General features: G+C 37.5%; 1 protein-coding gene across 1 annotated transcript in view; it reads right to left on the bottom strand.

The window, feature by feature from the left end:
* The window catches only part of INPP4B (inositol polyphosphate-4-phosphatase, type II, 105kDa), a 106,922-nt gene that overhangs the window by 71,822 nt on the left and 20,229 nt on the right, over positions 1-14,871 (bottom strand). The window contains 2 exon segments of the mRNA XM_009866119.1: positions 3,784-3,892; positions 10,149-10,253. Coding sequence (XP_009864421.1) covers positions 3,784-3,892; positions 10,149-10,253 — 214 coding nt within the window.

The following is a 14,871-nucleotide window of genomic DNA, read 5'->3' as shown; positions in this document are numbered from 1 at the left end:
TCTTGCACAATTGAGCTCTAAAAATAACAATTTGCTGTGCCATCTAGACTGGTGAGAAGACAAGCCCCTCCGTTTGCCAGAAGGAAAAGTAATCTACACTAGCAAACCAACGGAAGATTGAATCTGAACAAGTGATTTGCTCTTTTAGCCAAAAGTAAGAAAGGAAAAATAAAAAAGAAACCAACACCACATCATGATAAAAAGCCTTAAAATAAACATACATCAGGCACCAAAAATTCATATTATGTGATGATTTAGCATACCTTACTCATCACACTTCCATTATTTTAATTTAAATGCTATCATGACTGAACAAGATTTTAAAATAAGCATCCAATGTTCTTACTGGCCCTTTCAAGTTCACCACTAGCTACTAAAGGACAGACACACTAGAGTGATACGTTATGAATGCGCCTGACGTTTGCAGTGGTAAAGCCTTTTATATGCTTCTCTGCAGGTAAAGAACACTACAGGTTGGGAATGGGTTATAAAAGCACTGGACCTGGCTTTAGATCACATAACAGTATGTGATCTAATTTCTTTCAGGTGAAAAACAACTTTTCTCCCCATTATTTGAGATCATATTTTTAGAAATTTATCTTTTATCTTTTAAAAATTCTTTTACTGTGACTTGCTTGGTGGTAACAAATGAGAAAATAACCAAAATATTGTATTTTTTTGTAAATACTATTGCACAACACCTTCCCCTTTTTTGCCTGCACAAAAATCTATATTCTACATTGTAGAAGATAAGCTAGACCTATCTTCAGATAGACATTTTCCACATTGTGCTGATTGACAAACTTGAATGAAACGTAATGTTTCACTCTGGTTTTGGTTTGGCAATTGTAAATGCAATTATGCTCTTGCAAAGCGTGATATAATCTTGATATCAATGAACAGTTACTCTCATCTGCTAATTCCACAAGTACAGGCTTGAGCAAGGAACATGTGATATGCTGACGCTGCTGAATATTTCAATAAACTGTTTTAATAACCAGCCTGGAGGTCAAAGCCATACAAGGCATTCTGTCATGTACACTAACAATGTTTTGAAAGCTATGGGGATTGGCTTCCGAAATCATCTCACATCTCCTCTAGGTCTTCAGCTCAGTTAGCCTAGAGGAAACAGCTGCTAAGTCTGCATTTTTTTTCCTCTGTTCATTTTATATTCTGACTGATATCTCAAGGTGTCACTTCTTCCTTCCACCAAATATTCAGAAAAAGCTTCTCCCGTTGTAAACCAGAAAATTTAAATTGTAAAAGCTGCCCCTGGAAACGCTATGTGTCCTCAAAGCATCCTCATGCAGCTAAACAAGCAGGTGCACACAAAATAAAAGTTGTCATTGCCACAGTGAAAGAAAATTCTCCGTGGTGAGAATAAGAATGGTCCTTTCATGTATCTATTTAAAGAATTCCCACTCTTGAATATTCAAATAAGTGAGACCATACTCAGAGAGTTTGCTTGCTTCTGTCTTTTGACTCACACAAATTCTTCTAGCTGAAGAAAAAAAGAAAGAAAGAACAACAAAAGAAAAGGTGGAGTTTTCTCTAATCCACCCTCAAAGAGAGAGAGGAAGATAAATTTTGGAGGTTTCTTCCTTTGTACTATATGGGAATTCATACGCTACGTGACTATTTCTTCAGGTCTGGTAAGTAATTTGCTGAAAACTGCAGTCCCTGTTTTTTAGTGCTCAAACTTACATTTGTTAGCCTGACTCGCTCTTTTTTTATGAAGAGTCTGACAGGATAGTAACATAGTTCCCCTACTTATATCATCCTAACCACAGACTTGTGCTTCTCCAGAGGAACAGAGAAATACAAAGAAAACTGCATCGTACAAGTAAAAGTCCAGTATCCCATTCAAGAAAGCCACCAAACGCAGGTGCTTCAGAGAAAAGTCTAAGCAGGGCAAATAAAATGTAATGTGCAGGTGCTCTGAAATAGGTATGAAATGCCTTGATAAAACCTGGACAAAGCTTTAGACAGTGCTCCTGAACACAATCTTCAAACAACTTAGAGGTCAGGCTGAGTTGAAGAGCAAATGAAAATGAGCAGCTGTGTTGCACTGACTAACGTGTGCCATCCTAGACTTCAGACATGTAACACTGCTCAGGATTCAAAGAGAGAAGTCAGCATCATCGTTCCTCTCCCCCATCACAGACATCTAAGAAACAAGGGCATTGTCTATTCAATTCCTATGAGATATTGCAACGTGTGTTCTCCCTGGAAGAACTCAAGACTAGTCCCTTCCCTCTAAGGCATGTTCCCTTCTTTCTGCAATGAACAGGAATCACAGATAATCATTTCAAGTTTGCCTCACAGCTATGCTCCATTTGGGGAAATCACATTCTGGCAACGCAGACATGCTACAGGACTGTGTAAGTGAGAAACAGTTCATCTTCTGAAAGCTGAACACTGAGAGGACAGGAACTGCAACAGTCTCCATATCACTCATGACTTTAATTTCTTCTTATCAAGTATAACACAAGCCCACTAAATACTGTCACAACCACATTCATCAGGTGGTTAATTAGCAGATATTTTAAGAAATTTCTTGAGATATTTTCTTCATCAGGAAACATGTAATTCACAGGCTTCCATATCACAGGGATAAGGCTACCTACACCAGTCTGCTGAGAGCAGAATAGGCATTAACACAAAGTCTCTTCAAGGGCTTCATAGGATCAATGATATTTGAGTTCATTGGCAAGTTTTGTCACCAGAGGCAGTCAGGGATATGAAAGACTTCAGAAGATGTAATAGGGTACTTATGTTATGTTATACAAACAGAAAAAAATAATAATATCATTTTCAAAGCAAATATATCTGGGTTTTGTTTGGTGTTAGCATTGATGCCAACTTCTAATCAACCTAGAAGTCGAGAGCAGATTTTTATAACATCTCCTTTTATATTTTATGATATCGTCTCTGCGAACCTTTCTTGAGCATTGAATATAACAGAATTTATTGTCTACGAAGCATCGTGATGATTAAGATTAGCACACATACAGTACCTTCTGCATTCCCAGTCAAATTCTGCACCACTAATTACAGGAGGTTGGCACCCTTCATCCCAGAATCAAGTGGTCACAACTATGGGTCCTGCCAGTGGCAGCTTGAAACTTATTAACAGCCATAGTAACCAACATGGATACATCCAATTCTTAGTTAGCACCATAGGCAACTAACACTTCTGTACGGGCTCTGTGGTTGACAAAGCATTTGAGTACAACAATAAATCCAAGCCCTAGTTAAGGCCTTTGCTTAGTCTCATTTTGGCTTTCTGACAACTAAGAGAAAGGCTAGTTTCTTAGTTACTGCACAGTTGTGCTGAAAAGATTTTTTTCCTTCACATGTGTCATGGTCTGTGAGAAATGAAGATGCTATCTTAAGCTACTGTTTCTTTATTGAAAAATTGTCTATTACTACTTTCCACTTAGCAAAAGAATTACCAAAGAGATATCTCATTCTGAAGAGCATGTTCTTGAGAACTGATAATCCTCAAGCTTCTTGAAACACAGGAAGAAAATATCACAATTCTGAGTTTGTCTTCAGAATATGTCTTGACTCTAAAAGTAAATTGTGCTTCAATGCCGTGGTCCAGCAAAGCAGAGAAGATAAAGGAAATATTTTAAGAATGCATCCTTGTCCATTCCTACTAGATTTTTACCTTGCATGCATTCAGCAGGGGAAATCTGCTTTGTTACTCTGTGAGCTCATGGCATTTCAATACAGCTTTAATGTAGTAGCAATTTTCTTAGCTACTTGTAAAATACTTACTTTCGTCTTTCTGCCTCAAATTTACTCAGCAGTTTTCGAAGACCACCATTCTTAAATCCTTGGAAATGCGCTGCTGGGGCTCCCACAGTGATGACGTCGTACAAAGCATCTGGAATGGGAACAGACAAGCACAGATTTTCACATGCCTATGCCCAAAGGACGGCAACACTATGATATCTACTCTAGAAGTCATGAAGACAACAATTCTGTATTATTGCCAAGGAATAATCGAGAACCTGTGTCTCGGGGAGGCCCAAGAGTAATCAATCTTTCCATACAGCCACCTGCACACATTAGAAAGTTTATCTGATTCATTGCTACAGCTAAATTATATGCCACAGTGTAGAATAATATTCTAGCTCTGCAGTTTACGCAGCTGCCAAGTAAATTGGTCTTTTGTGTGCTTTATGTTACTAGCCCTTCCATTGTTTAACTTGTAGTCATGTTGAGATGCACCAATTCATGCATTTTAGAGTCAAAAGAGATCATCATAACAGAAGTCTGGCTGTCTGAATAACACTGGGTACAGAATTACAGCTAATGATTTCTGCATCAAGCTCATGTCTTCTTGTTGAGTCAAGGCATCTCTATTAAAAAAAAAAAAAGTAATCTGATCTTAATGTAAGGACTTCAAGTGTCAATGAATTCACTGCATTCTCAGAGAAGTTGCTCCAACAATTCATCAATGTGACTACGAAAAACCTCTACTACTTTTCTAGTTTGAATTTGTTGAGCTTCTACTTGCAGATATAATTAAATGCTTACTGGTAAAATTGAAAACCCTGTTTGATCACACATACTTACTTTTCACATGTGCTTACAAACAAAAAGTCAGTTGTTTTCACCTGAATGGCCACCAGAATGGGAATTATACTTCTATAATTCTTGCTAAGACAACAAGCTGTTGTTACTCTCTGTATGTACACAATGTCTTGGGATATACAGGATGGACATATTCTATGGACATTTGCTTATGGAACTGGAGATGGAATATCTTTTTAAAAACAGCCTTTCATTTTGTGCCTGTGATTGACTGTCAGTGCAGAGATGAAGATTTAATTACATCCCAAACCACAATAATTATTCCTTCCAAGTTTAAGTTTACATTTGCAGAATTTATATTTGCACCTGCTGTATGCCCAAGCTTACTGGAGATATAAAAATACAGGTCAGAATGTCTCATTCTTAAAATGTATTTCTAAAGGAAACATTAGAGGAATTTTTTTTTTTTTGGTGAACTATTTTATTCATCAAGGAAGATTTTCATGTAAATTAAAATCTAATCCTCTCCTAAAATAGAAATCTTCTTGCATTCTGATGATAAATACCCCTAGAAGCAAGAACACTGTACAAATGATTCACAGTTAATGAACTATGTTTTACTTCCAGAGCTGAATCTCAAAGCATATTCACTCAAATGGATTTGAACTCTAATGAATTTGTGACTCTTCAATAAAATGAGAAGTGACATCATTTCATTAGCCTAAGGTGAGCTTTAGGATTCTCAAATAGCCTGTTCTTCCAGGTCTTCATACAGATTTATCTGTAACACATAACTTTGGGCTATTAGAGCTCCATCGGTACTTGACAATAAGTAGTTCTACTGCTTAAAACAACAGCTTGAAAATAAGAGATGAACCCATCAGGTTAACTGGATAAACACTTCTGAATGTATTTACAGATAACTCACAAAACTACAAGAAAACACTTAAAATAATCCTGGTGCATTTTCCAACTGTGCATAAAACCAGTGATCCTGCTTACAGCTACCCTTGGGAGGATTTAGCCAGCAGGAAGCTTTCATTCAGCCTCTGGCCTCTCCTCAGCATGGTCAAGGGGCATCTGTGTGAGACACAAACACACCCAGAAGAGTTGAGCACCCACTCCCTACAAGCAAACACGGGAGACTGAGCACAGCAGAAGAAGAAAAGGTCTAGGACCCGAGTAATAGGCATGAGGCAGTCTCACTCCCACTTTCCAGAGCACAGTACGCTCGAAGTGCTGCAAGACTTGTGAGGAACACCTGATGATGTGCACCACAAATATCAGTGCAGCTCCTTGTGAAGGACATGCATCGTCAGCGTGAATGCACTGGTACAGAAACGCTCTAGTAACTCACAACCAACACCCACTTAAAGAACAGACTACTGCTCACAGCTCTCTGTGCCAGAGACAAAGCTTAAAATGCAGCAGTCATAGGAGCTGTATCAGTTCATCAGTGTCCTCCCCCAAAATTATTTACGAAGTCCTCAACCTTTTCTCAAGTACTTCAGAATCTGTAGGAAGAAAACACAAAAGACTAGAGTGCAAGCAAATTGAGCTTTAAATCCATCAGCATTTCATATTAATTATACTGACTCAAAGATACGCTTACCCTCTACTTAGACAAGTGAAAAGACACTAACCAAAAAGCAATTCCTCCACCATGCAGAAATACAAACCACCAGCTCATCAGTCCTTGCTGAATAAAACACAGAGCTTCTGCAGCATGGTGACAATCACAGCAACATGGCAGAAATGCCATAAATCTAAGCTTTATCAGACCCATTTGAAGAGCTGAGGGATTTTCACATTAAGCACAGCTCAGCCTTGAATTCGAAGCAACATGCTTGCCTTAACAGGAGACAGTCAGTGTCTCAACACTGGCCAGGAGAAAAATAAACATCTCTTCAGTCCACTAAATCTATTTAAAGCAGCTGCAATAAATGCATAAACAGGGACAAAAGCAAAGCTATGGCAATATAAAAGCTTAACTTCTGTAGTATGATGAACAGACCAAAACATGGTGTTTATCAAATGGGTAGGGATACAGTTAGCACATAATGGAAGAATATTTTTCTCAAAGCTGTTCCTGCTGGAAGTTTAAATGGACAGGTATTGCTATTCCATGTCAGGACCCAATAACAAGCTGAATCAAAGTTTGGTAAAGCTGTTACTGAAAACAAACAAAAAAGTACATATCCATGTGCATACGTAAGATAGATGGGATTAAAACCTATCTTGCAGTCCCAAAATAAAGACATTTGGCAATTTAAGGGTTAATGACAGTTTTGTGGCACATCAGCTTCTTTCTTCACCACCTCTGTGAATGTTTACATGGGGTTTTTTTGGTCAATCTCTTCCAGGTGCCCTTCGATACATGCCAAGCAAAGTACGAGATAACAAAGACCAACCTGATGTCAAAGTACTGCTTACTGCAGAATAATCAGCAGTTGCTACAAACTGTTCAAACACCATATATCTCATACACAAATCGGTCTTGTAGTGCTCATAAAATGAAACTTATTTCAGTGAACTAAACAGATGAGAGAGCGGCTATGACAGAAATTCCCCAATTTGAACACAAGTTCTTTTCTCGATTAACACTTCACAGTCTCTCAATTTGAGCGTAACAAAAATAGTATTGTCATGTCAGTGGAATGAACATTAGCTAAAGAGAAAATAGGAAGTTTTATAATTCAAACAAAGTTCTAAATTTAGAAGATAATTTTAACATTTATCTCCTGTACCCTTTTCAATTATGGATTAACCATACGTCACAAGCAAAGTGGTTTTGGAGGAGAAAGGAGAAAATTTGTTAAAAGCAAAACAAATCTCAAGTAGTTTAAGAGCTGTGGGTGATTAACCAGTATATTTCATTTCACTTTATTTAGCAAATAAAGATACAATGCCCAGTTCCCAGAGAGGTTTTCTTGAAGATGTATAAAATCAAGGTTCTGAATACCTGTAGTCATTGCAAATCTCAAAATGATTATGTGTTAATTAACTTCAAAATCTTAGCTCAATTAAAATTCATGCTGTCATATTCTGTCACTATAAATCCCCATCTTGTTAACATGCTTGGAGGCATCACTTTTTAGTAAAATAAATAATGAAATATTGAACCAATACAGTATCTAACAGACCAAGTCCCCGTATTCCAACTTTCAAGTGGATCAGCATCAGCTGTACACAGTATAATAATCCTATAATTATCGTTTGTACTTACTGTGTTACAATCTGCTTAGATGCAGTGTATTTATAAGGCAAAAAACCTTAGAGTGTAATTTCCGTGTTTCTACAGCGACAGAAAATTTAATAGATCTCAAGTTATCAACAACTTATTTGCGGTACTATGATTTGCTCATATGTATGTATCAATATAATCTTTTATCAATAAAGGATGCTGCTGAAGTTATATGCAAGAACAACAGAGTTCTGTACTGAACAGAATCAGAGACAACATTACAGAAAATGATCCCCCTTTCCAGAAAGAAGCTTGCAGTATTTTCAGCACCACGAGTGAGATATTTTCACTTAACAGTAAGTGAATGCTTATGTGACACAGGGTAGCACCGAATAAGCGGATTTAGGCACAAGTAGCACTCAGCTCGTCAAGGCGTCCTAAGAAATATAGAGTTGGGGTTCTTCAGCCTAAAGAGCAGCAGCCCCCAGGGAGAACATACAGTGCCCTCCCAGTACTTAAAGGGGGGCCTGTAGGAATGGAGGAGAGGGACTGTGTGCAAGGTTGTATCGTGATAGGATAAGGGACAGTGGTTTCAAACTGAAAAATGGTAGATTTAAGTTGGATATAAGGAAGAAATTATTTTCTGTGAATGCGGTGAGACGCTGGAACAGGTTGCCGAGAGAGTCTGTGGATGCTCCACCCCTAGAAGTGTTCAAGGCCAGGTTGGACGGGGCTTTGAGAAAACTGGTCTGGTGGTTCTTTCCAATCCAAACTGTCCTGTGATTCTATGATTGAGTTCAGAAGTAGCATTATCCTTAATGGAACCATGTAACTCACAACCCAGGCTGGTGAGTTCATCCTTACAATCTCTGGGAGGAAGTGTATTGTGCTCTATCACTATCTCTGGTGACACTGTGAGGGGGGGGAAAAAAAGCCACCAACAAACACACAAACAAAACCAAACACAAACAAACGAACAAAAAACCTCAAACAGACAAAACCCCCCAAACCACCTCAGCAACTAGATAGGCAAAACTGCCTTTTACACTACACTGGCATTACGCATCGCAATGAAAAATGAAGCCGATGCCCTAGAAGGACATGAATCTTACTGAACACTGTGCAGCATGTCAGTATGAACCACAACAGTGTTAGTTTTGCACAGCTACCACAGATTATTTTTAACCATGTATAGGTTACCAGTACATTTCAGTGAACATATATTCTGCATTTACTTATTTGCTTTTAAGTATCACAGAAAGAAATTAAACACAACATCCCTGGATTTTATATTTTTTTTTAAAAACCCAACTTATAAAGAAATGTAGTTAACTCCTTCTTAGTCTTCCAAGAGCTGCAGTCAGTATCCAAAACTTGTGGCTTCAGAAGACAAAGGAGAGAAATCCCTCACATAGATTTTGGGCCTGACTCCCCAGTTTCAGCACAGACTCGGAACTTCTGATCAATCTCAGTGGCAGTATGTCTGGGTGCAGGTTTCAAGAATTTGTAGAAAACTGTGAAGGATAGGAAAGCTGGTCATTTCTTTCACCTCAAGATTTACTTGAGTGTGGTCCTCTACTGACACTACATACTCACTTGCTCCAGAAATATTCCAAACAACATCCAAAACTGAAAGCAAGAGTTTTAAATGCACAGGTCTGAGAGAATGAAGTCAAACCCTTCTGGAAGACAGGCAGGTTCCAGATACATACACAATACAAAGGCAGGAAATAACACTACAATTTCTGGAACCCATTAAAAATATGAAAAATTAAACACTTAAAGCCTGTACAGCAGCACGGATTTTTAAATAATGAATCTGGAAGCCTCAGTTGGATTTTATGAACAAAACGAAACAACTACCAAACAAACAAAAATCCAAGCAACAATATAGTCTTACAACTAACCTGTATCAAGCCATAATCGATGTACAGTTAATACTGTACAAACTTCATTCATTTGCAAAACATAAGTAACATGAAATGAATCTCAGAAGTTTCTTAAAAAGTCCATATATGTCCTGTTACATTGTTTTGTCCTCAGCACCAAATCCATGCAAGTCCAAATAGCAGATAAACCTAATCAAAAAACCCAAACAACTTCCCACCACTACTTTCCATGGTTTTTACCTGTAGCATCTTGATGTCCTGTCTCCAAAGTTTAACAACTGTTGTCAGCATCCTACCATGAAGTGAAAAATTTGAAATGACTGAGATTCAACCAACAGCATAGCCTTCAGGTGCACTGTGATTTTAAGATTTCACCTGAAAATAAGTCCTTGAAACTGGCTATATGAATTGAGATATTTATCTCTTCAAAAGGGCTAAAACAGAAACCATGCTTTCCAGTTGCAAGTTTAATTGTATTTCAAAGCACACTTGGTCATACTTGAGGAATTTCTCCATAGAAAATACTTTACCTTTCAATCGAGGACTACGCACATGCATTCTTTGCAGATGAAGATTTATCGGGATGAATTCTAATGTTTTCTCTCCTTTGCTACAGCTTGATTTGAAGGAAGAACCTGAAAAACAAAAGTTCAAAGAATTGTCATCTTAAGCACCCAGCAGATGTTCTGTCTTCTTTTTAATGCGAGAACAATACTTGCATCTTAGGAGTCTTCTTTAATCTACTTTTAATGTGTAATTGTGTATTAGGAGAAGAATGGTTCACTAACGGAGTCACAGCATGTATCCATATTAGAAGCAACAAAACAGCTTTTAATTTGCAGAATGATCTAATTTTTTGTTCTAGGTGATAGACATTTTTTCCCTGCTGTATGAAATTGGTTTGTAGTCTGCTGGAAACAGTGTCACAGTTAATGTGCATTACATTTATTCTGTGCCAAAAACACAGGGGTACAGAGTTAGGATGGTAATACATTTTCACCAAGGTATGTTTTTTTTTAATTCAAACAAAAATATTACATTGATTAGTCTAGGCATTCTTCCTAAAGTTCCAATAAAGAAGCAAACTAGCTTAAGCAAAAGCTATACATGAATTTTCTTTCTAAAAAGCCAGAAACACAAGAAGCACAATGCTCTGAAAAATATAAATAAAGCTGGTTGCGTACTTCAAAAGTATGAAATCATGAGTAACTCTATGGTGGTATAAAGGAAAGTAATTAGAGCCTGACAGTATGAAAACATAATTGATCCAGAGAGATTTAATACAGCATATATATAAAATATAAGGGTGTAGATTAGCAAAGAGAGGTGGTCCTATCTTCTCACTCAGGATACCCAACAGCTACCTAAGATTAATAACTTAAAATAATAAAGATTAAGAGCAAAGGTAGAAAAAAAAAAAGAATCAATTGACAAGAGGCAAACATTCTGATTTGATAGGAAGCCTGGGGATGCAGGTTGAAACCAGGAGTCGCAGGCGATGAATAGCAGTGGGAAATGTGCATCTGGAATACGCAGAGACACAATTCTGGAAGCAGCAAAGGGAGCTCAAACTGTATCAGAAAAGAAACGGGAATAGTGGAGGTGAGGAGGTTTATAAATCATTAGGAAATAAACCAGAAATAGGGCAGATAATTTACAACAATTCAACTGAAAGCAAGATGAAAACTTAAGAAATGATAACTGCAACTGACACAAAGAAATACTGGCAGACTAAGCAGAGAACAGAATCTCTGAATCATAGAATGCTTTGGGTTGGAAAAGACCTTAAAGATCATCAAAGTAATAACAAAACAGCAGATTAAAAGTGACAGGCAAAAGAATCATAGGAGGGAGAGAAGAGCCTGCTCTCCTTGAAGTACAGCTCTATCCTGAACTGGGGAACACATGCAGCATTGCCCAGTCTCGTTACTCCTCTCTTCAGGGAAGACATGCAAAGCAGGAAGCCCTTCCCATCCAGTGCCAAAAACATATGGGATAACCACCACCCACTGCTGTCAGTTATTCTGTTTATTCAGGTATGAGAGATCCATGCAGTGTGACTAATATCTCAGTCTGCACTGCCACTATCGTCCATTAGATCAAAATCATTTTCAGTATACTTTGTTTTTCAATAGCTTGTTTTAAAGGACCGAGAAAACTACATTCCCTCTATTAAAACAGCAGTTAGTATTATTGCAAGATTAAACGCTTCAAAGTCAGTAAATAACAAAATATGGATGCAACCTTCATCTGACATCCACCTGAAGAGGAACTGCAAAACAGACTTCAATGACATATTGCTTACTAGCTTTTTCCGCCTCACTGAATGTTTAGGGTCTTTGCTGCTCACTGTAGAAGTGGTGATTCAATATCTTGTTTCCAACTTCTACTGCAGTATCTGGATTCAAATATATTGCTTAAGTCTCTCACAAAGACAGGATTATTCACTTTCTCAAACCTGTCTACTGCACGCATCACTACAGTTTCTAAGGGCTTTACAAGTAATTATAGAAAATTTTTAACTGGCTGATTAAAAGGGTCATAATTTTATCCATTCAAATGGCAGAGAAAAACTTAAGGTCAAAACATTTAAGAAAAAAATGTGTCAACAGAAGATATAAAGAATGCCATTCTACAGAGCACACATTATAATGCTGACATAGAGAGAAGAAAAATCAGGGGAACAAAAACCAATTTCAGATTGAACTAAAAGAAACAAAACACTGTCATATTTCTAGTCCCTTCCAAAATCACCAAATCTGTGATTAACCTGAAATGATTTAGAATAACCTCAAATGATTTGTTTTTATGTTACCTAACCCTTTCAGATTCCTGTTATGTTTCCTTGAAAAAAAAAAAAAATACTTGGCATCCTCTAAAGTTCTCCTCCGTTTCTGAGGATAAAAGTGTTTGCCAAAACAACTCAGATTAACTTTCCTAAACCTCCATTTTCAGTAAATTTGCTGCTAAACCAAAATTGCTGTCTAACACTAAAGCAGTCTCCTGATACTTCAGCTGCAGTCTCTCAATTTCAAAAATGAATTTTAGTGGTCTAGAAGCAACTGCCTTCTCCGCTAAATTCCACAAATAGCTGAGTTAAGCATGAAGTAGCATCTCTCAGAATATCCAGCGTGATTGTACAAGAGTAATGTGGGAATATTTTGGCAAAATTCTATTTGCAGATGCTGTCTCTCCCTCTGTACACATGCGTCAACAGTTTTCCCTAGTGCTGATAGGAAAGAGGACTGGAGATATGTGCACCTCTTTGACTTAAACAGTTTGTGCCTCAGAATTGTTTGTGACAAGATACATGTAAAAAGCCCCTTGATAAAGGAAAGCAATCGCTCAGTGAGTAAGAACACAAAAGTGCTGAACACACTAACATTAATCCCACTTTTGATGTTTGATGTACCAAAGGCAAGTAATAGGCAGCAGAAGCATATAACAATCTGGTTTAGGTTTTGTTTTACTTTTGGGCAGCCAAATCCTACCTTACGTAGAGGATCAGAACACAGATTTGACATTTTAGCCTACCTTTACATACACATACCTGATAGATCTTGATCCCCCTTATAATTTAACGAATATTAAACCTCTATGGAAAAACTTAAATGTCCATTCACTGCTCAGCAAGTTTATCATCTAATTTAATTTGTGATTCAATAAGAATAAAAATACTATAGTAAATATTGTCTTCAGTAGAAGGACCAGGCATTTGGCTTTAGAATGTGCACATATCCCACTGATCACAATAAAGTTGCCTAATGTTAAAGAAAGTTTTTATGCAAGATGCAAAATCAGGAGTTTCCCAAGTGTAAACTAGTATTTTACCAGCACTGTATTAGCGAGGGGGGGAAAGATGGTTGTTGAAGACACGAGATTTAAGAATGTACCTGAGTGTTGGCCTCCATTTTCAGAGAAATGTTCCTACCTTTTTTCTATCTGCTCATACTGTCCTCAATAAGCTCAAGGTCCCTGGCTCCTTGTTGTTCTCTCAAAGCACAGCTAATACAGGTCATTTAATATCACCAACCTATTTCAAATTCACTTGGCAAAATTCAGGTTTTGCAGGATTTATGCTTAATAGATTACATATCCTTTTTTTTTTAACTCAAAATGTCATTTCAATAATTTCCTGTAAGTTATAATTACTACATTGATTCCTTCACAGTCTGCATTTATTGCTTGTATATGACAACTTCATGGAGTGCTTTCAAAATACAATTAGCAAAACATGAAAATATATATTAGTAAAAACAAAGAAACACAGCAAGTGTCATACTGAATCAGGCAGTAGTCTGCCAAACTCAGAACAATCATAAAAACAAGAAATCACACTTCTGAATCTGAAATGCAAATTATTATACAACATTTAGCATATTAGCTTTTTTCCCCACACAGCTGATCAACTGCTCCCAAAATGCTTTGTTTCAGTTAGAGACTGGTTTTTGTGTCCATACACTAAAACAGGATTTCTCTTCCTGTGACCAAGAAAGCTGTCCCAGAGCAATGGGAAATGGAAAATACCATGCTCAGCCCTGTATTAGAAGATGATGACTACGGGGTAAAAGAACAGCTTTAATGCCTATTTTGGAAGGGAAACATTTGTGTCACACCTACTAAACGCAGCAGATATATAATAATGAAAGTAAATGCACCCAGTTTGCTATAAGAATCTATTTTGCCATGTGTTTTTACTTGCACATCGAACCAAAACCTGATGGCTCCAGTTCTCGGTACACACAAAAAGTTTTGTTTGGACTACACAGGAAGCTAAAAATAATTAACAAAATACTGTTAGTTCCCCACAGATATATACTGGACATTTTTAAAAGACATCATACCTCCATTTTTACAAGTATTCATAGCTATAATGTACCCCTTTTTCCAAAATATTTAGGCTGCAAACTTCTGTATACGTAACATAAATCACAGTATTTACCTCTGACACACACTGCGCTGCCTACACAGGCACAGCTGTGGGAGTAAGGCCACAGTGCGAACCCTCTAATGGTTAAAACACAGAGTGAAACACCATATGCAACAAATAACAACAGCAGCACTGTCCTAAAAAACAGGTATTTGCGATGGTGATTGTGAGGACTGGCTTTAGAAATCTGACATGAGCAAGAAAGCAGCAACAACAAGGACTTTGTAGTAATTCAGGGCAATTGTGCCCTTTTCCTTCCAGAATATTTCAAAAACTGAGCAGGGAAATTGTGGGAGAGAGGAGGAAGAGGACACATCAGCAGG

The sequence above is a fragment of the Apaloderma vittatum genome, unplaced genomic scaffold (assembly GCF_000703405.1).
Source record: "Apaloderma vittatum isolate BGI_N311 unplaced genomic scaffold, ASM70340v1 scaffold1653, whole genome shotgun sequence".
Lineage (NCBI taxonomy): Eukaryota > Metazoa > Chordata > Aves > Trogoniformes > Trogonidae > Apaloderma > Apaloderma vittatum.
Note: the sequence above shows the minus strand (reverse complement) of the source record. Positions and strands in the feature narration are given on the sequence as shown.